The sequence below is a fragment of the Drosophila mauritiana genome, chromosome 3L (assembly GCF_004382145.1).
Source record: "Drosophila mauritiana strain mau12 chromosome 3L, ASM438214v1, whole genome shotgun sequence".
Taxonomy (NCBI): Eukaryota; Metazoa; Arthropoda; class Insecta; order Diptera; family Drosophilidae; genus Drosophila; species Drosophila mauritiana.
Window position 1 is genome coordinate 11680968 of NC_046669.1, and position 27919 is coordinate 11708886.

Genomic DNA, 27919 nt, shown 5'->3' on the forward strand with positions numbered 1-27919 from the left:
TAGCGATATATGTTGCTACTTCTGGCCAAAGTTTTGTGTTTTTTTTCTGTCATTTCTGGTTTTGGCTACTGATCTAAGATCCTCCTTCTGGCCAACATTGGTCCATTATGCTAATGGGCCACAAGCGACTTGCAGAAGTGTATAAAAAAAATTATAAAATATTTCTCTCAACTGGAATCGGCATACATTTGCATAAATTAGCCAACTGGGAACCTTTCATATATATATATCCCCCTCCAGGAATTGACAAGTTTTCAGCATTTGTCTGGCGCGTTACGCGACGCCATCGATGGTAATCTGCCACAAAGACCGCGAAGGCAGCATACCAAATGAGGATGGCCATCACGTGTGGGCGCCACATGGAGTGGATGCCACACACTGGACATAAAAATTAGTCAAAAAATCAGAAAATAACAAGGATTTAGTAATTCCATTTACCATACAAAATATTCTAGAACTTAAATGTCCTATTTTTGACAGTTGTACGCTTTATTATAATTTTAAAGCATTTACATAACAAATTGATACTTAGGGCTTAAGTCTGCTCTATTCTTATAACCTTTTTCTCTCTGTGCATCACAACACATACCCTATTTGTATCTTTCTCCTTTACTGGTGTTTTTAATGTGTGTAAGATTTAATTTCCCCCTTCGATCGACTGCCGTTTATTGTGGCGTTTAAGGCACTTTCTCAGCTTCGTTCTGAAGATCATTAATCAAATTTTTCTCTGGGCGGGGCTGGTAAATATTTTGACCAATATTTGTACCAGTTTTATTGTTTTTTGTTATTTCTCGTTCGGCTTTTGTTTTTGTAGTTTTCTGAATTTTTAATTTGCTGTAAATAGAGCGTGTGATTGGCCGCGCCGTCGATGTCCGACTTGATTTCAACTTTTTTTCTTTAGTTTTTGTATCTCAAAATAGAGTTTTTAATGCCTTTTGATTGATTGATTTCGCTTTTTATTTGTAAGAATCGAAAAGAATCAGCACGCTTAGTGCTTTTTATGTGAAATCAATCCCTAAGATAAAATATTCGGTTACACTTTCGTAATTGTTTGATTGACAGATTGAATTGAATTTTTAAAGATACTGCCAATGTTGTAAATGAATCATCAATTGGTGGTTGAACAGATGGGCCGCTGGTCAGAGATCATGGAACTTCAAACGTATTATTGAGCTAAAATGTAATTCCCTCTAATAACTGACCTTGCCAACAAACAACCCAATAATTACACGGTTAACTCGTCTGTAAAAATCTGAAATATTAGCTGCCCATAGTTATAATACCCCCATGATTAATGGAGCAGCATCTATGGATCACTTGAATCACTTCAAATGACACTGAAACTCAACCAAACCCAACCGAATAAACCTCAGATTATCGGCGAACATGAGCACTAAGTGCGCTAAAAAGAAGATCTAATAGCTCAACTTACGACCAACATCGAGTGGTTATAGTTACCCAATCGCAGTCTCAGGTGTTCCGTTTGTCAATGGATGACAAAACCAGTGTAAAACCCCATGTAAGTCCGATACTTGGGCAATTTGCCACGCTCTTTAGAGTGTATCAAATTCAAGAAAAAAAAAATAATAATCCACCAACAAATTGCCTCCAAAAACGTGATCGAGCTGACATTGAAATGTTGTTTTGCTGGCAAACTGGCATGGAAAACTTAATAGCTTCGCCACACATATCGCCCTATGAAATCAGCTATTCTATAATGAACCAAACTGAATTGGACTGTCAGGCGTATTTAAAGTGAAAAGAACGGAACGCTTCAATTGATAATGAAACTACACAATTAAGAGTTCAACTGATTTAACCCCACCGAAAATTGAAAAGTCTCGCTTCAATTGAATTCGTTTTTTTCGAACAGCTGAAAATCGGGCACAATCTTATAAGTTAGGTGTATACATATTTTTCTAGTTATAACCACAAGATGACATAAGACTCGAAAGTATTTGGCACTTATTGTTCTTCACTTTGTTTGTAAATCGTTTGACCGACAGGTTAATAAATCAAAACCACAATTCCAACTTTTAACATGGCTATAAATGCTCCGTTATGAACTGATCTTAGCTCTCAAGATCATAGACAAGAAATGGCAATGTTTTCTTATATAAGATATCTATCGAAACCGTAAATCAGTTGCTTAAAAAAAGAAGCACATGATAATGTTTGGAAATAGAATTTAATAGATAATTTACTGGGGAACATATAAAATGAATGTTTCAATAAAAAAATTGGGTGTGTGCCTTGAGTCAATGGGTATCTGATTGATGACTGATCGTATGCTGAAGTTCTATAAATTATAAAGAACCCACACATTTTTCACCGCTTCTGTGCGCAATTCCATTGACATAAGAATCCAATCAATTTCCTGTCCAAAACTTTCTATATATATACGATGCTGCTTAACGATTGGAACTTTATAATTAGAAGCTTTAAGAGAAGTCCGATCGGCTCATCAAAAGTTGTACCCAGCCACCGGATAAAGTGTTTACGATGTCTTCTTGGCCATGGCTCTTGAGATTGAAACGTCTCTTAATTGCATGTTAATTGCTCTAACCACCAGAAGAAAGAGCCAAGAACTTGCAGATCGACGGAAGATTCTGACACAGACACAGTCTACGAAGAAGTCACTGGGGATTGTTATGTATTTTCTTCAGTTCAGTTCAGTTGTATTCTTTTCTTTTCTGTTCTTTTCAGTAGTTCTGTGTAAACTGGACTGCAGGTTCGGGCTAAAACAGTTGCACTCATTTGTTGGCCCAGTCGTTCTGGCTGCTCTTGATCTTTCGTTGTGGTTCTTCAGTTCTTCTGTTCTCCAGTTCTCCAGTTGCCCAGCTTTCGAGTTCTCAAGTTGCCGAGTGCAAGTAAGTACCCACTTGTGCCCGTACCCCGCTGTCTTCTTGGCCCCAGCCTCTGGTGAAACAGAGACAAAGACAAGTTTTTCAAGTTTTCCGACGACGGGGGCACATGAAGTCATTCAAGTGGAAGCAAAAGCAACGAACTGGACGGTAGTCGTGGACAGGCGAAAGGCTTGTGGTCTCTGGTCTTCGGTCTCTTGTCTTTTCTACTCCGTGCTGTCATTCGCACTTGAAGATCAAGTGATATATGTCTGGCTGTCTGCCTATATGCGACGTATGTGAGTATGTACCAAGTAGAATCACTGGCAGTCGTATATTTACACGGTATCAGGCAAAGTCTATGGGGAGCCAATAAGTTTCGATTAGATAAGAATCGGGTACTTGACGCACTCGCAGTCTCAGTCTTCTGTCTTCTGTCTGCTGTAAGGTGTTGTATGTGTCGCTGCTATTCAGATGTTCAGTTGGTGTAAGTGAGCAAGTTATAGACCACTTCACGTCACAGGCATTGGGAAAATGTGAAGTGCTCTAAATGCTACAATAAGTTGACTAACAGTGTTCTAAAGTGGTAAGAAAAAGGGGTCAAAGGGGTGTATTAAGTATAGCAAATGTAAATATTTTGGATATTCCACTTGTAAGTTTAGAATTTAAAACTCTCTGTTATAGGATTATAATAAGATACTAAAAGCCCAAAGAAGTATGATAATATCCACAGTCACCAGCTCGAGCACTAAACTTAATGGCCAATGAAGTTTCATACTTCTAAGAACTTGGGGTTAGTAACTGACCGCATTGTAACACCTTTAAAGTTTGAAGTGACTTGCCCAGCGATAAAGTTTGTACTCATATAACCTGGATTTTGGTGGAAATAGTTGGGCATGCCCCCTCTTTATCGTGGTTTTGTGTACTTTGTGTGGCTTTGGTTAGATATGTGAGTATGAATAAAAAAAAAGGGAACCCAACGACGAGCGACAAAAGCGGAGCACTGACCCAATTCAAAATTGAAATGAATATTCCTAAGGCGTGTAAACGGGGCATTGTGTCGGCGTGTTTGTACGGATTCGCAGTCAGGTGTTAATTAAATTTATTTAAACCCTCTTGAGCTAAATCTACGATTTCAATGCAACGATACGAGCCAAATGAAGCGTGCCCAAATGGTTTTGCCCTTTGGGGCTTGGCTTTCAGTATGGAAAATCAAATGCGTTGACAATTCGAAGGGGAGCCCCAAAAACCAGAAATCTTACCACAGCGGATTGGATCGGTTCGGCTTGGATGGCCATCCAGCGCCCACAAAAATTGTGGCCAAATGTAATTGCCAAAAGCACATCAACAACTTTTATCACAAAACCTGTCACTTGCGCCGCCGACTCTGCCAAATGGCCTCAACTTTTGGACATAATTAAGCCATCAAACCAAAATCTTTGCCATTTGCGTTGACAGTAACTTGTCGCTGTGTTGGACAACACAGTGCGCACTGCGAACACGGCTCGCAAAACTAATTAATTATAATGAACTACTCAAAATGTTGGCAACACTCGGCAATTTCGGTTTTGGCATTTTTGGTTACGACATTTTTGGTGTGATGAGTTTGGATGATTTAGGCGGAATTAAGCGATAAAATCAAGCATTACCAAATTCATTTGGCGTTTTTACGGTTAAATACAATTTTTATCTGATCATGGTATGACTTTTTGATTACTTTCTTATGAATTTGTTTACAGTTTTTAATTCTTTTAAGACATTCATAGATAACTAGTTTGAATTGGCAGATGCCATAACATTCAATTCCAAACTTATAAACAGGAGTTTGTGGCTTATTATAATTTATTCCCTGGGGATCCATGGCTACCACAAGGCTTTTCCTTCAGCTATCAAACAATACGAAGATCCATGGAAACCCAACAACTCCTCGACACAATACCCAACCAAATAGTTCAGTCAATGGGTAATACTTAAACCATGCAGTACTGCTGGCTTCCACAGGAACGACGTGAACCCATTTTGCGGGAAAAACCACCAGTGGTCATCTCAAATAAGCGATTCCAGCGCATCCGTGCTCATGCTACACAGGCGGCCAAGCAGGAGCAATTACATCAGCAGCAGCTTCGTGATGAGGCGGATGAGAAACTTCGAATCGGAGGCGAAGAACTCCTCCGAAAATTTGCTGGTCGGAATCTCTGCATCACGCGGGAGGAGGAGTGCGCACGGGAACTGAAGCAACTGCAGGCTGAGCAACTGGAGGCCAAGCGACTGGCGGAAGAGGAAAGCAAGGCAGCTCGCCTGGAGCATCAGAAAACGAGGAAGAAGCGCATCGAGGCTGCCCAGAAACTCCTAGAGCAACTGCGTCCTGGTCCGCGGGAATTACAATGCGCGCGTCTTCAGAGCGAAGTTATGCGAAGTGTCAATGTCCAAAGGGAAGTGCAGGCGGAGTTCGCCAGGGTCAACCAGCAACAGAAGGAGCTGGACAGGAAGATCTTCCAGGAGCAAGTGCTTCGGGGTTTTGAGGAGGCCCAACAGCGTCACAAGGAGCAATGTCAACAGCTAAGTGATCATAAAAAGGATTTATTGCACTTAATTGCGGAGAGGGAAAGGGAACGCCAGGTGGGTTTTGTATATATTATTATTGAATTTAATATGTATAACTATACTACCATTAGGCCACCAAAGCCAAGGAATTGGAGGAGGCGCTCAAGGAGCGGGAACGCAATGAGCGCATGATGAAGGATCAGCAGACCAAGGAGAAGGAGCAGCAGGCCGCCAAGCAAAGCATGAAAAAAGATGAGGCATTGGCCTCCTTGGTCATGTCCGATCAGCGCCAGAAGCGACTCCAGATGCTGGAGGAGATGGAGCAGGTGCGGTGCGATATCCACAACAAGGCCAAGGGACACTTGGAGCAGCTGAAACGGGACAGAGCCAAGGAGCGAGTGGAGCAACGTATCCGGCGAAATGAAAAACTGGCCAAGGAACTGGCTCCTCGCCTCCACTACAGTGCTCGGGAGGATGAGGAGCGCCATAAGCGTCAACTGGAAGAGATGCGAAAAGTTCACAGTGCCGAGCAGGCCAAATGGAGAAAGTCCAAGGAACAGGCCAAGAACGCCCGCTTGGCTGTGCAAAGAGAGGAGGAGGAGCTGGCCAGGAAGAGCAGGCAAAAAGCAGAGGAGGAACGCAAGCTGGCAGAGGAACTGCGCCTGCAAAACGATCTAACCAATGTCCAATTCAAGCGGCAGCAACGGGAGGAGCATATTCAAAGGATAAGGAAACTCCGCCAGGATCTCGACGAACAGGTTAAGAAACGCACCGAGGAGGAGACCCGTCCAGGTACCAACTACAACAGGGAGGCCCAATTGCAGGAACTGCGCGAGGATGACTTCTTCTTCGACTACGCCCGTCAGCTGATGGATGAAGCCCAAGCCAAGGGATGTCCCCTAAAACCATTTATCCGCGCTGTGGGTCAGTACAAAAACGACAATCGGATAGGAGCAGAGATACGGATTCCTCGTCACATGGTCACTCGATTGCCCATGGGCAGGAGAACTCAAGGAGATAGCCAAGCGGAGGGAAAGGAAAAGCCATTGGACAAACAGGAACCCAATTCCGAGGAGTTGAGCAAAGAGGAGAAGCTTTTGAGGCAGAAAATCCAGGAGAATCTCAAGAAAATCGACGCGTTAGTTTTACAGGAGGGCAAGGATAAAGATGATCAAAAGAAATAAGCTTTTAAACTTTTAATAAAAACTACAACTTAAACCTGAGTAAACAGAAATAACCTGCAGTCAACTTAAACCGAATTGGTTGAAACTAAAACCCCTAACTTGACATCAATTGTGGTCAAATTTGTAGGCTGTAACTCGAAGACAAAGTATTCGTAAGATATCCATTACAATGGCAACTGGAAACTCCTCATCAAAAGTATTGAATTGCAATTAAAGGTGCGAAATTCAATTCACTGCCGTTCGATATCCAGTGCCATTAGTCACTTTTTTTACTTATTTTCTTACTTTTGTATGATAATGGTATGAAAATCAAAGTAATTCCCATTTCCATAGGCAGCATGCTTGGAAAAAACATTTCCAGCATTCAGTTTTATAAAAATCGTTAGAATAACCAGTCGCTCTAGATAATTCCACAACAAAAAATACACCCACACATACAAAATTCCAATCTTTTCCTAACAGGCAGAAATTTTTAAAAATATCACTGACGAAAATAAAACTAAATTGCAAAAGTAATGGCATCTAGCGTTCTTACACTGAACATCAATGATCTGAGGAAAATAGTTCCTCCTGCCGAAATCGAGGTGTTGGAGCAGAAGAAAAGCTACGAGGATCAGTTGAAAGTCGAACGTGAATGCATCCAGTTGAAATTGAACAAAACGCTGCATCGTCTCATCCAACTGGACGACGAGATGAATGAGGAACGAATTAGCGACCAGGACTACCGATTCCTGGATACCCTAAGGAGAAGGCTGAACCTGCGGCATCAATTGCTGGCCGAGAGACTGGTCCGCGTCGGAACTCAACTGTCCAGGGCCAAGAATGAACTTAGAAGGCTTGAAAGCGACCTTTACGAGGATCTAACCCGCAGGGGATTGATATGAAGAGGGTGCCAACATACAAATGAAAATATATTTGTCAAAATTTCAAGTAAAAGTGAGGATCTTAGTCGGGCGAGCTATTCAAAATGGATGCATACTCTTCCGAAACATTTTATATAGTTTCAGTGAATACCCTATATAATATCTATGAAGTTCTGAGCCCATTTGGTTAACCCTCACAATTGAATCGACTAATGTTTTAGAAACTTTGTAATACAATTTTGGAAAATTATTATCACAATCTAATTCCTGAAGTATCTATTAGTTTTCCGACGAAATCCAACACTTTACGATGGAAACTTTTGGCCCGATTTGGTTATTGCCACCCCCAAAACCAAATTTTTTCAGAGCTGTTCAGTTTTTGGGTTTTGTTTGGAGTTCTATTTACCTTCTGAGCAAAGGTCTGGCAATGAATGGGGAGCATGTGTATTGGTGCTAGTGCTCTTGGTGTTATTTTTTCAGTATCTATCTGTATTTGCCCGACGCTTAAAAGTTTTTATCTTTTGTGTTTTGGCTGTTTGGCTTGCGATGTCGTCGTGAACTTGTTGATTTTAGATACAAACTCGGCCCGTTGTCGCTGTTGTCAGGCGTTGTAGTCGTTTTATTTGCGCAACCAAACGACAAAATACATTTCAGAAAATTGTCAAAAAAAAGTAATACCAGCGAACCCGACTTGAAGGTTAATGTGTTGTAGCTTCTTCCATGCCTCGTGCACTTTTGTGTTTGATTGCAAATAAAGTCGAAACAATAACGAAACTTCAGCCAAAAGGAAGTGAGTTTGACTTGAGCTTCGTTTTTCAGTCGCCAGACCTTTTGCCAGACACTTATGAAATATTGTGTCCACACACTCGCTTCTCGGAATTGATGTTTGAATTATGAATTTGAACTGACACAGGTAGAACTCCTTTGTTCTTCACTCGGCTCGCCAATTAACCGAAAGGATTTGCCAGCCAGGGAAACGGGTTATGAGATCATATCGTGTTTGCCGTCTAATTATGTTAAATGATTTGGCAAATGAAGCGTTTATGCTTGGGTTTGTCTAATGGAGTGTGTCGAAAAAGGTTTTACAACTTATTAAATGAAGCTTATTCAAGTGAGATCAGTGCTCGAAAATAGATAATCCATTGTTATAGCAAAGTATTTCATGTGTGCTAATTAATAGCATTAACTTACAGATGTGCTAATCAATGTAGTGTGACCTTAGACGCCAATTAACATCAAAACTTACCTGGAAAGAAAAAGAAAAACACTATTAGCTTTGTTGAAAACATGATTTTTTAACGATTGAATATGGGATTACAAAAATCTACATAAATAGAACTGATCTCATTATACCCGCATTAGTGGGAAGCGGCATAAAACAAATCCTCTTCATAAAAATAAACTTGTAATGAATCCTGTTGGTGGTTTTCTTGCATGGCAATTTGCTCTTACACATGTACTACAATTCCCCAAACATTTTAATAGCTCATTAAAACAGCTCATTTCACGGCAGTTCCGTGAAATTTAAGTGGCACACAGAATCATTAAAAAGCAAACACACATGTGACATCAAAAACATAATGTCTCAACTTCTTGCGGCAACGCGGCTATAAAGAGATACAAATTTGTATCTATCGCAAGTCGATTGGAATTAATTGTCTTGACATTCCAGTGGATAACCCCTTCTACTTTACAAATGCTATGCCAATTTAGGGTTTTGCAAAACACTTGACAGCAATTAAGCGTAAGTACAACTGACATTACTGCCCCCATTGTCACTTGAGATTTTAGCTACGACTTGCAATCCATGAGATACTTAAAGGGCGCCAGACCGAAGAAGGCGCCACACCTGGTAATTATACAATCTAGGTTTACATATATACAAAGCACTCGAAGTACTTGTAATTCTTAAGGTATTAGGCTACAAACCTACCCTAGTTTATTTCAAGCTTTTATATAGTTCATTGCCACAATCTTATTACATATGTATATATATATATTTAATGTGCATTATGAATTCTTATCTCGTCTGTGTCACTTATTGCATTCAAGTTACAACCATAAAAATTGTTTCCTAAGCGATTAGACATTTTTATTGATTCACACATTTGCATCAGAGGAATGTAATTTTCAAATGTCAGTGGTGTCAGTGTCATTTAAATAATGCAGAAACCTTCAGACTAACAAATAATAGAACAACAACTGAAGAATCGTGGTTACAGCCAATCACGAAGCCCACTTGATTGCGGCAATAAAAACAAATTCGAAATAATACAGAAAATTAAGCCTGAAAAATGAAGCAGTGAACAATCGTAACAAAATGGCTGTTGTTGTTGTTGTTGTTTTTGGTCTTAGCCCGGTTGGATCAGCAAGTCTTCCGCTTTGTAATTAATCAATTTCAGCCCCAATGCAATGCATACAAAATAAATCGCGCGCATTGTGTGAGAAATCAGCAGCCATGCCGCTTGGTTTTATAATAAAAATGTTCGAAATTTACGAGACAAAGGCGAAACATTGACGGCGGCAACATGTATCTGAATCTGAATCCGACCACTTCCACTCCGCATCGCATCTTATGGCATCGAATTGAGCTCCACAGCTCCAAGACTCGACATCCCAAGAGACCCAACATCCAACATCCGCAGTGCAGGGAAATTTTGCATTATATGGCTGCCGAAGTTCCTGGGCATGTGTATTGTACTTATGGACTTTCGTTAAATGTTTGCCAACATTATGAAAGTAGTGGGAAAGGCGAAAAGTGCTGCCAGTGAAGCTGCTGCTGCTGGGAAATGCAAAATACGATGGGAAAATTGCGGAAAATAAGACACAGCTAAAATAACATTAAAGTTCATAACATCCATAGCCAGTTATATTTAAATAAGTCAAATAAAACATGCTCACATTTTTGTTAAGGGAGGTAAAGGTAATAGAGAAGTACCATTATTCAATGTATCTTCTAGATAACAGAATTTAAAACTTGAACTGAAATTGTGGGTTAACATATGAGAGGGCTATTTTCTAGAACGTCAAATGCGAATGATTAATTAATGATTTATCAAGATTAGTTTCATCCAAATCAAAACGAACATATAGAATTATATTTCCAAATCTTAGTTGACTCATTTGCGATCAGGAAATTCTGCGTAAGAGCCTACGTTATCTTGAATTTCCCTTGATTTTCCACTGTGCCTGGCTGTTTGGGCCAACAGTTTTCCTACTTAGCCATGGCCTATAATTTATGTTCGGCTGCGTTTAACCGCCAGGCAGAGCAGCGAGTTGGCCAGCGAGCGCATTTGGTAGTCGTGCCGTTTTGGGCCTGGAAATTTGACTGCGGCTATACTTCCTTTTGGCCCGGTCGTATCGCCCATTGAGCATCGCAACGCATAAATCAAACTTTGGTCGCGCCAGCGAGGTTTTCCTCGCCAGAAATTGTGGGTATTCCGAAATGTTTGGAGCCCACTTCGGCTGTATCAAGTTGCCAGCTTCTTGGAAGTCGAATGGTCCAGACTTTGTTTCGGCCAGTCAGTTATCCCGACGAATTTACGGCCTTTTAATGCAGCAAACTTTTCTCTTGTGGCGTTGACATTGTAGCGGTAAATGTTGATAAATTAATTCGCTGCAATGTTGCAACTTTTGCAGGTTCCTGCGGTGAGTCAGCCAAACTCGAAAAGGGTTCGACAACGGGGCATCCCGAAAATGTCAAAATAACGACAGGGGTTTCTTAGTGAAACAGGGTTTTTGTAAAGCTAAAAATGTAAGAAATTTTCGGTTGAGGAGAGTGCACAGCCTTCCCAGAAATCTTCACATCCATCAAAATCAAAATTAAACTGCCGTAATCCGCTTTTGAGGTTTCAGGTGTCAGATCATTTACACTGATTGCCAAAATTTTTATAATGAGCTAAGATTTGAGATTACAGATTCACTGAGTTCACGAAACTTTTCTTGTTCCGCCCTTTTGTTATTGTTATCTTCTAATTAAATGAAATGTTTAGTCATTAGGCCGTAATTTCACTTTGGCGCGGTGAAAGTCATAAGAAGAAGAGGACAATCGGAGGAAAGGCAGAAAGTAAAAGACACTAAATCATCTGAGCGGCAATTAAAGAGAGTGAGAAAAAACACTTAATAAATTACCGCAATGCGACACGCCCACTTTGTAAAAACCAAGCATAAGTTTATCTTTTTGTTTTCGACAACAGGAAACAATAAGTGAATGAATGACAACACTCAAAATCCCATACTCATTTGGTAAAAATTAGTCAGCCAGGGTTTCCAACTCGAAATAAGCCCAAAAAAAAAAACAAACAACGATATTATGACAGCAACGAGCTTAAGTGTAAATGCACTTTACATTTTGGATTTTTTTTTATTTTATTATAAAAAATATGGAAAGATGATATGATATATGTATATGATATGATAAATATGAAAAACTAAGAACTTGATGCAGATCTTATACATTTAAACAATTAACCAAGTGGTATTAGTATAAAGTACCTATTCCAATAGTATTAGCTTTAACTTCTCATTGAAATGGAATTTGGCACGCGAAACATTTGAACCTTTTGAGATAAGATATAGCAGTGATGTAGTATATAGTAAGTATACCACATGTGCAACCCTTAAGTGGTGTGGTTCGCACCTCGTCCGCTGGATGGCGCACCTGTTGCCATATCGATAAGGTTGTGGTTTATTTCGGTTTTTTTTTTGTTTTTGATTTTCTGTGGGCGCCAAAAGTCGGTCGTACATTTGAAATATTTACAAATAATTAAAAACGGTAATTGGCTTTGCCTGTTGTTGTCGTTGCCTCGCTAAGCTCTAAACAAACAATTTTCGCCGCTATCTGAACGCAAAAAGTTTGCTTGGCAAATTGTCGCGGCGCTCGAAATAAAAAACAAACCGAAATAAATAGTTGAAGTTGAAGTAGAGCTGCTTTGGAAATACTATAGATGATGGCTTGGGTTTGCAGTGCAAATATTATAGGTAAATTTGCATTTGTAAACAAAAGTCAACAAATGTTAGTTAAGCGCTTTTTTGCACGTCTCGTTATTTGTACGCTGGTTTTCTATTCAGACGATCTATCCATCCGCATGTTGATCTTAACTTCGTAGAAATCGTGACTTTTGTGGCAAGAGTTTTAAAATGGGCCAGATATGGGCCAAACTAAATGAAGATCGCAAGGTCTGATAGGGCTATGTGCTAAATGCAAAAATCAGTTAGACTTTATTAGGCCGAAGTTGAGGCCAAATTCCATGAAACTCCTCAATGAGTTGGAATTATTATCCATAAATCAACACTATTCCGCTCGAACACATTGTCCCCACATGCTTAATCCATTCAAGGTTCTTTCCCATCGCCAATTAAATTTCATGAATGTAATTGCGAATCCATTGAACAGATCGCCACGAGATACACAATTTTGTATCTCCTCGCTACTTCTTTTTTGCCACTCCATTTGAATTCGGCGGCCATGTCCTCGGCTACTTGTTCACGTCTCTTTTCGAAACATCAGAAAAAGATACCGCCAGTCCCGAAGACATCGGCAAACTACTCACGCCTACAACTTCTCATAGTGCACGAGTACAGTGAAAAACAACTAAGAGGGAAGCTAAAATTATGCTTAAAAAACATGCCAGTTAAACCATGACATTTGAAATATATCTTAAATCATTTCAAAAGGGTGTTAGATATGTTTTGGTACTTCCAAGTATATTTTTATTTTCTTATGTATCATTACTAAATAATATTCACTGTACCCACTACAGATGCGATGTGAATAGTTTTTAACTGCCGCGTTTTTTATCTCAATGTTTTGGTCGCCTCACTACAACAAAATGTTACGCAGCTAAAGGCAGTGGCAGTTGTTTTTGTTGTTCCTTGAATTTTGCAATCAACAAAATAAAAAATAAAAAAAATAACAGCCAAACCGCCACCGCAGTTAAATGGGCAAATAATTAATTGGTTTTGTGTTTTTTTTTGTGAATGATTTCTTCAGCATTTAAGATAAAAGTTTCACAGACTTAACCTTAGATCCGAATAAAGTTTTTGTTTTGTTTGCAATTTTATGCGAAAAGCGGCTTAAGACTACTGATTTTTTTATGAATTTGCTAATTTTGTGTTTATGGGTGTGAATTCGATTGATATGTGCGGTTTAGTATCTGCAAAAGTGGCTTCCTTGTGAAGCTACAGATGGAAATGAAAGATGTGGCCGCAATTATTGATTGCATCAATTAAGAGCGGCAAAACGGCTTCTTGTGCCCAATTGCGGTAGCCAACAATTCGTTTAAAATTTTAATGCATAAAAGAGTGCCCAAGTACTTAATCAACAACCGAGGAGGGAATGAGTTGTGCAAGCTGTGCACTTGCAACAGCAGCAACATCTGCAACATGTGCAACACCGGCAGCAGCAACATTTGCTGCATTTGCTGCTGGCGGTGCAGGCAACTTGTCAGGTTGCAGAAACTTCTGCAACACGTTTTGCTTGCCGGGCCAAGTTGATTTCAAAATAATGAGTTAATAAACTGCTGGAAGAAAGAGCGATGGCGAAACACTCAGAAGGGGAAAGATGATATGCGCCAGCAAAATGTCAAATAACTCAAAATGTCACAGCAAACTCAAAAGCAAATGGAAACTCATTTTTTCACCAACTGCGGACATGTTTATGCTGTTAGGGAGCAGCCAAGATGGCTCACTTGGTGAGTAATAAACTCCTTTTTTTTTTAACTTATCAATTACAAGATGATGTGAGATGCTTAAGACAAACGGAACCATTAATGTGTGAAAAGATATATGAGTTAAGGCATACTTTGCAACAACTGTAACTGTATCTGTATCTGAAAAAGCAATATGCAAAAAGCCAATGTTTCATAACATTTGACACATATTGTTTAAGAAAAGCAAAAAAAAAATGAAGTAAGACTTCTTCTAGCACCCAATTTGAAAAGAGAACAACTATTTAGCACAGTTTGTAAATTACGACAGCGGAATGGCATTTGTATGGGATTGGAACTAAGTTAGCCGCTTTTTGTTGGCCTCCTGCTCATTATTCATGCCCATCGGCCCTGCCATTTGGCCACACATACCCATTGCAATCTTGGCCAGCTTGGTCGACACCTTAGGCGCTCATTTGGCAGGGCAACCCGCAGTGCGGCTGCTGTTGCCGCCTCGTCAGCCCCTTTCGTCCTCTTTCGTCCCCTTTCGACCCCTTCACCCCCTTCAGCCCATGAAGCGTTTTTTGACCCCCAGGGTTTTGCATTTCCAACTAATCCGCCGGCAGCTCGCGGCTCGTCTATAAATCTCACTCGGAGTGCAGCTAATGAGGCCCGAGGGTGTGTTTTGGCAGCAAATTAACTCATTGCCACTCACAGCTCGCAGTTCCTCATCTTCCTCGCCGATCTCCCTTTCTAATTTGGATGGAGTGCACATGGAGAAACCAAGTTACTCACAAACTATACACGTTTGCACTTCAAATATAGCTTGCAACTAAGTTTCTTAAGAACAAATATTAAATATCTAATTGTAAACAAGAAAATCAACATATTGCAAGTTTTATTAGCTGATTTGAGCAATATTAATCAAAAACAAATTTATAGTGAAAGGCGGAACTGTATGGATAATCGATTTCAAATCAATCGAACTATTGGCGCAGTGTACATCTGACATTGAATACGATCGTCTGCGAATGCAAATGTCCAGCTGGTGGATCTAAAAATATGCAAGATATTTGCTCCTCAGCGCAGACATCGCCTTAATTAGACTCGTTATGACTGACTGCCTGGCTGGCTGGTCGGTCCGTTTTGCAATTTGCAATTAAAAACTAGGCAGCTGAATGCTTCCACGGATCGTGTGGCAGTGTAAAATGGAATTGGAGGCGATTGGCGGAGTCTGGTGCACCACACGCGTCGAGATTCGGAATCGGATTCAATGGGGCTAACTTTGAAGGCTGTTTACCACATCGAATGGGATTGAATGAATTATTGGTTAGTGCTGTGCTGTATGAGGAGTTAGTTAACTGGTTCTAGGGGCTTTATAAATCATTTTATCGGCTCTAAAGTGTGCAAAGCCGGGCTTATCTGAGTTGAGATTTTAAATGCTCATCGCTTGTCAGTGTTAGGAGTTGCAGAATTGCTTTATTTCAGAAATTTCCTTGAAACTTTTTGAATTAAAGTGTGTTCAAATGAAGCGCAATTATAGGTTTGCAAATCCTGTTCCCATCCTTCAGACTTTGAAACCCGTCAAACGGCTGTCAAATTGAAGAACACTTCCATTCAATTTCTATGACTCAAACGTTATCCTGACCGCTAAACCTCTGCGAAATCCACTCCAACAAGAGAACTCTAATTCTAATTCAATCGAAAGGCTTGAGCTCCTCAGCTCAGCTCAACTTTAACCTTCAACTTGAAGTCTCTGGCTGTGAACAAAGCCGATGGAGAAGAAAGGGAGCTAAGCCAGCAAACACTTGATACACTTCATGGCCCAGGCCAAACAACAAACAAAAAAACACACAATGTTCCCTATGTCTTCGGTTGGATCGCTTCTGTGGTTGTTGCTCTTGTTGTCTGCTTGTTAACAAATTTCGAAGTAAAATATTTCTGGGAATTCTTGCAAGCGCACAGCAGCAATGAACCCACTACACGGAGAAAAATGTTTAAGACATTGTAAATTGAAGAACAAGACTGCTTATCAAAAGTTATTATCTCGTCTAGGTAAAGCAAAGCTATGTGGTTTTATATTTATACAAATTTATATGTTTACAAATTCATAATTTCTCTCAGTGTTTTGGCAAGAGACAAACAAAGCGCATGTGCCGACAACCTCTGCCCCACAACCTCCTTTTCCACATGTGTATGTGTATTTGCGCATGCGCACTGAAAAGAGCGCAGAAAAACGCGAAGAAGCTTTTTGGGATTGCGCAAGCGCAACATAAGAAGCAGAACAAGGAAGTTGAGGTTAAGCACTTCGAACTAGGGATACCCAGTAATTTCCTTAATACATTACGAGGAAATTAAGAGAAAGAAGTTAATAGTATAAGTATTTCAGCACGTTAGGTGTCTTTTGGCAGTAGCTGCACTTTAATACATGTCGTGAAATTTTTAAATTAAGATTAATGTAATAAATCCTGAAATTATCAAAAAGTTAACATTCCAGCTCTTTTCAATATAAATAACATTTTTTTAAATCAAGAATGCAAATATTTCAGAGCTCCGCGAATACCCCGAAGGCCCACAAAGAGGAAGACAGACTGGTAGACAGAGGAATTTTTATGGCATTTCTCATGGTTCAAGCTCACACTTACACTTCCTCCCCCAAAGCACACACACATACACACACGCACACAGATACAAAGCCGCCGAGTCGTGTGTGATGATCATCACAAAAGATTTCCATTGTCTCCCCAGGCGATTTTGTGGTCGAAGGAGCGACGAACGGGTGGGGAAGGGGGGTCTGCATTTTCCACTGTAATCGGCGGCGCGACATGTAAATTAGTGCAAAGTATTTGCATTTTAATGTAAAGACAACAACAATGCCGCAAATGGGAACCAAACAACCAACCAACTCAATTCGAACAGAAAATTGCAATTAATGCAATTTGCATTGTAAATTGTTGCTAAAAAAAAGGGAAACCCTTTAAAAAAGGTTCGCGACACAAGAGCGACAATACGGAAAAAGGTAAATGCGATCTGTGAAATTGCAGTCATTCCAAGGAAAGAGATGCGATGGTCATAAGATAAACCTCAAGTGATCAAAGAGGCCGCCTTAATCGAGATCGTACGAATAAGTTTTTAAGTGCAATGGGCCGAGTCTTACTAATGGGCTTAAATTTAAGTGAAATTACTTGGGTATTGTGTTAAATTTTATAAAACGGAATCTTAATATTATCCTTCACATAGTTGGCTATAAAAATTGCAAAACTTTTGTTGTTGTTGCCTAACTAGTTCAGACTGCCCAAATATTCGAAACATTCAGTCAACGGCACTTTTAAGTGCTACAATTAAAATTTACCTAAAAAACTGCAGCTATTCCCATTGCCAGATCGACGACCGGTTGTTTTATTGCAGCTCCAATTATTTTCAAAATTTCCTTTATCCTTAGCGCTGTTTGTGCCACCAAGCTGATTGTTGTTGTTGTTGTTGTTAATATTGGTGGTGCCTCCGATTATGAAGCTTGTGGTCTGGTTGTTGTTGTTGTTGCTCGGATTGTTGTTGGTGCGATTGCCACTCGAAGAGCGGTTGGTTAGTGGGAACATGGCATGTATCTTTTGTGGTTCGCAGGCTGCCTCATGTATGTATCTGTATCTGTATCGGCACTGGTATACGGTATATACACATGTATCTGGATCTGTTTCTGTATCCGTATCTGGATGGATGCAGTTCCAGCTGCGAATCCTTTCAAGTCGATTTTGTCCAGCTTCTCCAGCCGAATTTCTCGTTCGATTTGCCCTTCTTTTGCACTTTTTGGTGGCACGTACTTTTGTGGATTTTTCCTTTACACCTTTTCGTTAAATTCGTTTTCGAAATACATCTAAAGAGCGCTTTACAAAACGAGAAAAACCACACTTATTTAAATTTATAATTTTTAATTTCTTCACACTTTACGACCAATGAGTTTGTGTAGGTTTTTGTTTCGTTTTCTGGGTTTTTGTGCAAAGAGAATTACTTGTTTACCAATTGGATTTGTCACATTTACACCTGTTGAATAATATTTTAAGCTTTTAAAGCAAAACATTAATTTGTTAGATCAATCTTCAGTTTTAAGAGCCTGGATTTTCAGCGTTGTATTTGATTTTTTAAGCTTTATAATCTCAAATCAAAACGTTTTCATAAATTTGCGAAACTAAAGTAAACACCAATGTATAGATAGTGTGTCATTCTTTATCTAATCTCTTTCTGTCTTAATCGTGAGTCAACTGGGACTCTTGGAATTTCGGCATGTAAACATTAAAAAACTTTGCACATTTTGCAGACGAAACAAAATTCCTAGACAATGACACACACACACACACACATTTATATAGTCGTATTTATATACAGGTAAATATATTACTGTAATCCGCACTGTGGTCACATTACGCATACGTCCAATGGAAACTCAAAATATTTGCAATTTTCGCACACTTTTCCAGGAACTTGGCACGTTTTGCGATTTGAAACCGTATCCAGAGTGGCGAACAAGAAAATGCCGGCTAAAAGATTGTGTATCGCGATAATATTTGCCGATCGGAGAATGCGTTTTCCGATTCGCGTGCGGTACGCTTGCGCGAGCTTTGAAGTTCGTTTCGAAACTAAGCGCAAAAGCCAGAGAAGTGCCGGAGAGCCGGAGGTCTCCATGTTTGAGAGCGCAACTCTCCAAAACACAAATTTGAGCCAGCTACTCGAAGTCTACACACATACCGGTTTTCCGTTTCCAGCAGCGCCGTCTCTCTATCGCTATCTCTTTCGCTCGCCTCTTATCAGTTCCACTATCACTATCACTCTTTTTTCAATTTGCGCCGAGGAAATTCATTCACGCTTCGCTGTCCGTTGGATTTGTATTTGTTTTTCGTACCCCTTAAATGTGAAGAAAAGGGTATATCGATTCAAATGGATCGATTGCTTAAGGAATGCAGTTTTGGATTCTATAGAGTGCATCTTTTATGTGTTCCCGTTGATCTTGGAAATCTTACGTGCTATCATTACCAATTTTGGTATGCAGGCACAGATTATTATTATATGTATTTTCAATACCTTCAAATAATTGCCATACATCGCCCAAGTACCAGATATCATTTAGTCTTTACACTTATTAACACTTGTACCACTTGTGAATGTTGTATTTGCTCTTCCTGGGTTTTGACTGATTGAGGTGCTGACTGTATGAACTGTCCCTTCTCGCGTTGTCAGTCCGAAATAGCAAACATAAAAGCCGCAGCCGGAGGGTATGGTGTATCCCTTCTTCAGGCTGAGCTACCTAATGACGCAAGCGTACGTGCCTTTGGTGTCGCATTAACCCATGATACACTATTCCCTCAGCGGGGGTTATCTGCCCGATAAGCCAGACACTTATAGAGAGAGGGTACACACAAGGATATTGTCCCTCGAATCGGTGTCCGAGATTTGAGGATATTGCCTTCCAATTGAGTCATCATTCACACCAATTTTGGGAACCTATTAAGTAAGTTAACAATAAAGTGGTTGTCAAAGGTCTAAAAGTGCCGTTTTAGATTCGAAAGCAGGCTACTACCCCAATTTATGTGCAACAGATTTATTCAACCGATTGGTTCGTATCTTGGCGATCCCATTACCCATTTAAAGGTATTGTTGCAACTTCATCAGCAATATCAGCTTGGTAATCAGCAATTCTGGTAGCTTTCGAGCCCATTAGCAATCACGCTGCTGTTGCCCAAGCCCCAAACATTTCGATAAGCGAAAGACGGACACTGTTTCAATTGCATTAGAATTAATCTACTCATTAGCGGGGGAAACCTACGAGCACGGGGCTCACGTAATAGAATGCTACCGCTGGCAGTTAACATCGGTAATAGTTTGTAATCGCCCGAATGTTCCAAATCCCCACAGACCCTGGAGTCGATTTCATGTTGAGCCCCCAAATGAGCTAATACCTTTGACACAATCTTGATTAATGGTCGTCGATAAGGGGAGCGGGACGAGCTGGCAGTGTATATGTTGGGAAATCTGGCCCAAGTTTTCCTATAACTTGGTCAAGAAAATCTGTGCTGGGCAAAAACACAGAAATGACATTTAATTGCAAGCGTTTCACTTGATAAGAAGGCCATAAATATGGTAGCAGATTAGATTGCTAGAAAATAATAAAAAAAAGATAGGAAATTCGACAATTGAAATTAGAGAACAGAGTCTTTTATATTGGATTCAACAGAAATTTAAACCAATTGGCTTATATAAACTATGCTATTCTCCATAGATCTTTCCTTTTCCCTTTCATTATCGCAGGCCAAGAAACTAACTAACTACAGCGTTTATCTCATAAATACTGAGAGAGCAATTTCGAATTCAGATTCAAGTGCAGCGTCGATTGTGAGAATTTGCCGACTCGCGTTTTATCGAACACAAAAAATGCATTCGAATTCGCCGGTGCGTGCGCGGGAATTTTATGAGGCTCGTATCTGAATCTGCGACTGGGTCGGAGTCCCGGGATCCATTCCAATAAATAGTTGGTTGTCCGAGGAGTCCATGCTGTGCCCACGGGCAACAAAGTTGCATTTGCAACTGCGCTTGGTGTGGAGCTTCAGTCGAAGTCCGTGCCGATTATCAGTCAGATGCAGATACAGTTGAGCTTTCCTAACAAGAACCGTTCTTTTTACAACTTAGTATATGGCATATCTTTAGAGGCGTGAGATACTTTTTCTTCGAAAGTCAGTTTTTAAATTTCACAAATCTTATGATCTTTCTTTGCATCCTACTTTAGTAATACTTTACAAACTTGAATTTTGTTTGTATTTTTATGTATCTTATGAAATTAAAGTAATGGATATGCACTGTACTTCCCAGCCGGTTTGAAGTTTGTTGTCCATTCATGGCAACTACCGTTTGGGTCTTTTGTTTGACTTTGTCTTGCGGCCGTCATTCCGCTTCTATTTGTAGATACAAGCCCCCAACAACTGCTCCATTCCCCATCCTCACCGATCCGCAATTCTCGCAGCCCCTTTCTTCGCCTCGGCGGATCTTTGTGTTTTGGGCTCTTCTTCTGCAGAAGAGGTACATTGTATACCTGTTCGTAGACGCGTCTTCCAAGCGCTCTTCAGCTTTGGTTTGCCCACCGCGCTCGTTCTCGGCGCAATCTCAAGTGTTTTTTAAAAGTTTTCCAGCGATAAGCCATGTTACTTTATGGACCCATCCAGTCGCATATGCGATGCCCCGGCTGCTGCAGCTCCATCATCATCATCATGATCAACCATCCTAGTTCGCCATGGTCGTGTGCTGTGGTTCGCTTTGGTGTGATCATGATGTATATGATTCATGACTTTTCACTTTTCCAAAGACGCAATGCAGCAGCACAATGGGTTGGAATGGAAAATCTTTGAGACTTATTAGAAACCCATAACTAACTAAATAGACATTTTGGTTCGTTTTATTCAAACTAGGAACTCCATTTAGCTACCTTTTACTCAATTTTAGATGGATTCAATTGGATAAACAATTTTTGAAAATATACAAGCCATGTGTAGTACTAACTGCATACAAAATATTAAACAATTTTTGAATGTATCTAAGAACGTCAATATATCTATTTATTACTCTGAAGGCATTTTAAGTAAGATGATGATGCCCAAAATGGTTAAAAGCATTTTAATGGCCGCAGTTGGCGAAACCACCCACTATGCATAATTTGACGAGGCTGACACTTTTAACCCTTAGCATAAATTCTCATCAGCTTTGTGGCATTGGAGGTGGCACGTAAATTACTGTGACATTGCACTTTGCAGCATCATTTGGCAATTTGTTGAGCACTTTTTTTTTCTTTTTTTTTTTGTGTGCCAGTTTATTGATTGGTTTTAAATTAAAATGGAAGTCAGCGGCGCGTGCATAAATCTTGGCCAATTTTCCTATTAGAAACTGTCAATGTCAGCGAGTTTTCACCCCGAGGATCTGTTCGATCGGCGACTCGGTCATATGCTAACCAAATGGAAGATGGATAAACGCGGTGAATATATATCCATTTGGATGATTTATGACCCGGCCCCGCTTGTTAAACATCTGTGTGAAATGGGCAAAGTCTGGCCACTTGTTTGGCTTTCACTGGCTTTGTTTACTCTATTGCCAATCGAATTGTGTGCACTGAAATCGAAATGGCCCAACAACTTTAAAAACCTACTTAATTTTACTGAAAATGTGCTGAATGTATCTACAAGATACTATGACTAAACTTTATAGCTTGTCAAAAATTAAAAGCTTTATTCTATAAACCTGTACCTAAATTTTTCTGAGTGCATGTTAACTTCCCCACGGCCAATGGATGTTTGTTAGTTTTTCGACCGAGGATATTGCTGATGATGTTGCACTTGGAGATTGGGGATTACGGGGACTCAGGAGACTTCGGGGTGATGGTGGTGCCCCCTAGATACTTCTGGGGAAGGAGGATGTGGAAGTGGAAGTGCTGGGGGTCAGTTGCCGCCTCGCGGGCTGCCTTTCTAATGGCGAGCAGAGCGAAATGGGTCCGCTGCGAATGGGTCATTAAAACGGTGCGCCTGTTTGCATGTCCGGTAATGAAGGATTGTAAATGAGTTTAATGCCCTGCTGCCTTGATGGATGGCCATTTCGTATAAAAGAAATCATCAGAGAAATAGACACAGTGATCAATGGGTGAATGAATCCCCATATAAACGGATTTATGGGCTCCGCCTAAAGTTAAGGCTGCGGTTCTTGATTTAACGATTGTATTCGGGTTTTATTTTTAACGTGTTATTAAATGTAATTATAATCGCTGCTTATATTTATTGCATTTATAGTGTACTTACCACTTTCCGCTGCACTCAAGCACTTGGCGGCCATTTCCTCGTTGAGCTCCTCGGCGGGATTCCCATCGCCGGAGTCCAAAACACAGCTCACACTGGCAGATCCCCATTCCAGGGCACTAACTCCATCGCTGGACATCATGGACAGGTCCATTGGCGGCACCGAAGTTCCTCGCAACGTACTGGTTCCACTAATGCCACCACTGACCAAGTCGCCACCACCCAGGGATGAGTACTTGAGGTCCAGCGAGGAGTTCATAGATCCGCCGTATAAGGAACTGGTGAGCGAGGCGCAGGTGGAGTCGAAACTCCGATTGCTGGCTCTTCGCTTTTCCGGCGTGGCATAAACGGGTTCCGCCTCCTTTCTGGGCGTGGCACATTCGGAGTAGCCCGGCGTTGCAGTTGAAGACACCTCGCTCGTCAACGAGCCATTCAGAGCTCCATAAACAGAGGTCATCATGATGTCATTCCGATTGAAGCTCGGCTGCCAGAAGTCCTCCTCCACATTGCCAGAGTCGACAAGATCAGAGGATTCCTCCTCATCCTCGTCCTGCTCCTGCAACTGCTCCTCGGCCACGAGCTCATCCAGATAGTCGGCCTCCAAAAGACGCGATTCATCGATCATTGCGATCGTATCGTCCATGTTCTCCAATCCCCCATCCTCGCTGCCCGACTCGTCCTGCTCCTCGTTGGCATTCAACTTCTGGAAGGTCTCGTCCGCCTGCTGCATCATATCGTAGGCATGTGGAATGGACGATCCGTGCAGCGAGTCCGAATCGTTCTCCTCGATGCAGGACAAGTGCCGGGTGCGAAAGCCATAGACGATTCCATTGGCCATCACCTTGGGCGGCGGGTTGATCGGCAGCGGCGGTGTCTGTAGCTCCGATTGGTCGCCTTCCATCGCGAACGCAATTTGCTGCAGCGAGGGCATACTGTAAAATTATTATATATATATATATTTTTTTTATTATTTAAAAGTATTTCAAAAATGGGGTTAATGTTTACCATAACCATAAAAATACAATCTTAAAGTCAACAAGAAGTATGGCAAAGTAAATTAAAAAGTATCTTTGTACGGCTTTGAGCTATAAACGGTAATGCTTTCTTTGCAGCTCCCCCCATTTACGAGCACAGTAGCTTCTCCAAACACCACTGTACCTGACTAATGCCGCACATTAAACATAATTTGACATATGTAATTTTGGGGCTGTCTTGATTTTAACGATCCTCCATGAAAACGCACTCGAATATGGGGATTTCCAGCGGAAATGAGTTCGGATCAGTTGAGCTAGGTGGCAGATAAAAACACGGAGAAATACTTAACTCTAATCTACAAAGTTATCTTATCAGATACAATCTGATTTCTCTGCTAAGTATCTGTATCTCTTCATATGAATGAAATATTTAAATGTAAAAATAGAATAAATAGGCATAATTTGCTTTCGGGCTTTAGGATCTCATAATTGTAAGTCTGTAATGGGTTTTCAGTTTAGAGCTCACTTCAGCTTGTGGCATGGATTTCTCTCAGTGTATGTGCATCTTGAGGTGCGAGCTTGTGCTTGTGAGAGCGATAAGCCGGGACAACTTTAATGCCACTTAATGCCCAGCGAACAGTGGGACGTGAAATTGTCCCAACATCAATCTTCGGCTCCAGCAGTTCCCACATGGAAAGGGGAGGGAGGCGGCCCGGGGAAATGGGGCACATGGGGTACTGCGGTACATGGCAACTGCAGACATGCAGGGTACTGCGGAGCACACTGGAATGGAGACGGAAGTGTCCCCCAGGCGATAGACAACGACTTCCCCTCGTTTTTATGGCCACATGCGCATCTCGCTCACATTTGGTGCGCGTGCGTATCTTTCTATCTTGTTCTAGTGTGAGGGTGCCCCCTGCAGCGATTCTGGTGTTTTCCTCAGCTGCTTCTTCCTCGGTGCAAGGAACTCCGGGTACAGTGGAGCTTACGTAACATTCAAATGTATAGAATGCATTTTCCAGGAATATACGAGCTCTTCCAATATCTATTATGTTTTTTAACTATATATGATTTTCTTAGAAATGAAAGTTGGGCTTAGCGACGTTTGACTGTAGTTCTTCAGCAATGTCATCGGCCTCTTGACATATCCATCCCCCCTTCGACTGCTTCCCCTGACTTTCCCCTCGACTAGGTGTTGCAATAGTTATTGTTGCTGCCTTTGGCTCCCCCATTCCATTATTTTAGATTCGCTGGGGAAAAACTAACGTTTGGCTTGTGCCACTGCCACCAGAAGTTGCAAGTTGACTTTGGCAGTGCAAAGTTTTAAATAAACATTGTCATCGGTTGGTTTGGGGGCAAATTCGCTTTAGTTTGGTTTGCAGTTTGCTTAGGTTTGGCGAATCTGCACTGCTTTTCTTCGTTTGTGCAGTTTTGTATCTCAGAAATATCTTTGAATAGCGACACAAAAATATCACCTATATCTATTAAATTTGTTGAAATAACAATAACTATCTAACGGCAAGATAAGTCATATTTACTATAGGGAAGTAACTTATATGAATAAATATATCTTATCAAATCATTATCCCTTCATGCTCCTGTTGCGTATATAAATCTTACATATATATATAGATTAGCTATTACTTTTTTTGCAGTGTAGATTTTCAACAAAACTAATGCAACAAACAAATTACTCTAGGCGACGAAAAACTACACATCCCTAAGCGGTACGAAAATAGATCGGCCAAACGATCGGCGGCGGAAAACTGAGGTTGGCGGCGCGCCGTGGTTGCAGTTGTTGTATTTGTAGTTGTTTGTCGTGCGCCAAGGGGCGTGGCGCGAAAGGGGGCGTGGGGGTGGAGGGTGAGGGGCCTAGGATCCCCAGCAAACTGCATTAAACTACTTTCCGTGCAGTTTATTGCTTCGTCTGCGCGCGTTTCTACTTTTAGCTATGCCACAACTGAGTTTGTGTGCGTGTGGAGTATCTGTGAGAGTCTTGAACTTGTGCTTCTTTCTTTCACTCTTTTTGTGTTGTTTACATCTTATTTTTTTTTTCTTTTTTACACATTTTCGAGCCAATGGGCGCCCCATCGAACATGCGACATTTTTCAGTTGGTTCCCAATTTAAATTCAGCTGCCTTTGTTTCGGCTCGCCGCTCCAGACATTTCCACATTTCCACTTAAATGCTCTGGGATGTGGTCACTGAACGATGCTCCCTTTTTAGGACCCGATCCGCAAGATCGGCGAGATATTGCGCATTCCACCAGATACTAGGCGACATCGAATTACTTGGGCATTACTCATCTCACGATTATATTGAGCTTTTATAAAAAACTTAAGCAACTACCAGCAATAATTTAAAGGAAATTCTTTGAGAAATGTACTATGTAATAGTAAATTGAATGGATCTTTATGCATTTTTAAAGTCAAGCTGATGTACTTTATATCTGCCAAATGATTGAAGTGCCATTTTGATCATTTTAAACTTTAATAATATTAATAATCAAAAAAGTATGCTACAATATATGCATATACATTTTTAATACAAACCTTTAATATCTTTTACAATTCCTCTGCTTGTACAAGATGATAAGTTCTAGTTGGAACTATCCTGGAATTTCAGATCTATCTTACAGATCTTTATAGATCTACCGCACAGTGGATGTTTATCAATATATATTTTAGGAACTTTATGCAATCACGATTTAGGTTTTTCAATAGTTGTGCCACTTTTGTCAATATTCTTTCACATTCACTTCATCACTGATAATCCAATGTGGCAATTAATCCGATTGGCGCTGCTGTATCCGTATCTTGTGTCCGCCGTAACCGAATCCGTATCCGTACCGAACGCGCGCTGGAATGCAATTGAGACGAGCGGATTGCCGAGCTGGCGGCAACTGCATCCGATGGATGCGCAACGGAATATCAGAAGTGAGGCAGCGCAGCCGCAACAGCGCCCTCGGCAACAGGAGGATACTATATACTATGCGTAGATGCTCAGATACATCCGTGCATTCGGATGTACGTGTATCTGCCCCAATGCTAACTAGACGGAGAGCCAAAGACGGGTCTAAAAATAGTCGCGGGTGCTGAACGTGCAGTCAGCGCCGGTCCATCACTTTTGTTAGATTCCGTTTCCAGAGCGGGGTTGCCCATTTGGACATTTTCCAGCCAGAAGTCAGAAATCAAATAGAATTATTACATCATATACTTAAATATATACTATAATTTTACAGAAAATAGGTATTTAGTTTTCTTTTATTAGCACATTTAAAGTGATTTTTAGTTACCTTTATTTATTATATTATTTTAGCTACATTAATATTTTATTCTGAACATCTCTGGCTTCAAAAGCAGACGTTGCGTCTGATCTCGCTGCACCCCGCGAAGTGTTCTCGGTTTCTAATGGGATGTGCCCCATCTTTCCCCAAGAAAAGGGGGTGAGTGGGGTTGGAGTGGAGCGGAGCGGAGTTTGGCAGCGAAACCAAAGTGTCGCTTGCTTGGTTGCCATTTAATTGCACTGAGATCTCGACTGTCGGACTTTACTCGGTGTGTTTAGGGGAGTGGAATAGTCGAAGTATCCCCCAAAAGATTTAACTTGGCAGAATTATGACTAAGTTTATATATCTTCGGTAAGGGAAAGATGGGAATTGCAAACTTACAAATCTCTAACGGGCGACATAAGTAACTTTAACTATAAGATACATTTTATATACAATGAGATACATATGTAGGTTTTATTCCAATTTCAGGTATTTTCGATTCCCATCGATTTTTCATACATCGATTTCAAATGTATTTTAAATTCACTATTTCTCTTTATTGTAAACAATTTGTACATTTTTGTAAATTGCAATAATGCAAATCCTTTAGGAGTGATTAGCAAATGCTGTCATTGGCCACAGATTACGTATTATTTTTTCTTTTTTGTTCTTTTTTAATTAGTCTAGATCCCGGTGACTGTACCTGGGAATCCAGATCCACCTCAACCACAACCCCAATAAGCAATCCTGAGCCGGAGTTCAATGCCCATAGGGTGAG

The 27919-nt window shown here is 40.7% G+C and overlaps 3 protein-coding genes across 12 annotated transcripts in view; 2 read left to right on the forward strand and 1 right to left on the reverse strand.

Annotated features, from left to right (window-relative positions):
* Nucleotides 1-23832, reverse strand: part of LOC117141434 (protein TANC2) — a 52969-nt gene extending 29137 nt beyond the window's left edge. For 4 of the 9 annotated variants that reach the window (XM_033304884.1, XM_033304881.1, XM_033304883.1 and 1 more), the window contains exons 1-2: nt 18475-18701; nt 17434-17962 (exon numbers count right to left, since the gene is read on the reverse strand). In XM_033304884.1, the coding sequence (XP_033160775.1) occupies nt 17434-17677 (244 nt within the window). In that variant the 5' untranslated portion in view covers nt 17678-17962; nt 18475-18701. Of the gene's footprint in view, nt 1-17433; nt 17963-18459; nt 18702-22903 lie in introns of those variants that run through there. The other 5 variants (XM_033304878.1, XM_033304876.1, XM_033304877.1 and 2 more) reach the window with 2 other exon arrangements.
* LOC117141436 (trichohyalin) lies at nt 3133-6571 on the forward strand. 2 transcript variants are annotated; one of them, XM_033304889.1, is made up of 3 exons: nt 3133-3429; nt 3528-5462; nt 5519-6571. In XM_033304889.1, the coding sequence occupies exons 2-3, from the start codon at nt 4821-4823 to the stop codon at nt 6569-6571; spliced, it is 1695 nt and encodes a 564-aa protein (XP_033160780.1). In that variant the 5' UTR covers nt 3133-3429; nt 3528-4820. The 2 variants fall into 2 exon arrangements, with proteins under 2 accessions (XP_033160780.1, XP_033160779.1); XM_033304888.1 differs by having other exon boundaries at nt 3133-5462.
* LOC117141439 lies at nt 6941-7684 on the forward strand. The gene has a single exon (XM_033304892.1). The coding sequence runs from the start codon at nt 7087-7089 to the stop codon at nt 7453-7455; it is 369 nt and encodes a 122-aa protein (XP_033160783.1). The 5' UTR covers nt 6941-7086; the 3' UTR covers nt 7456-7684.
* Nucleotides 23833-27919: the final 4087 nt, after the last annotated feature.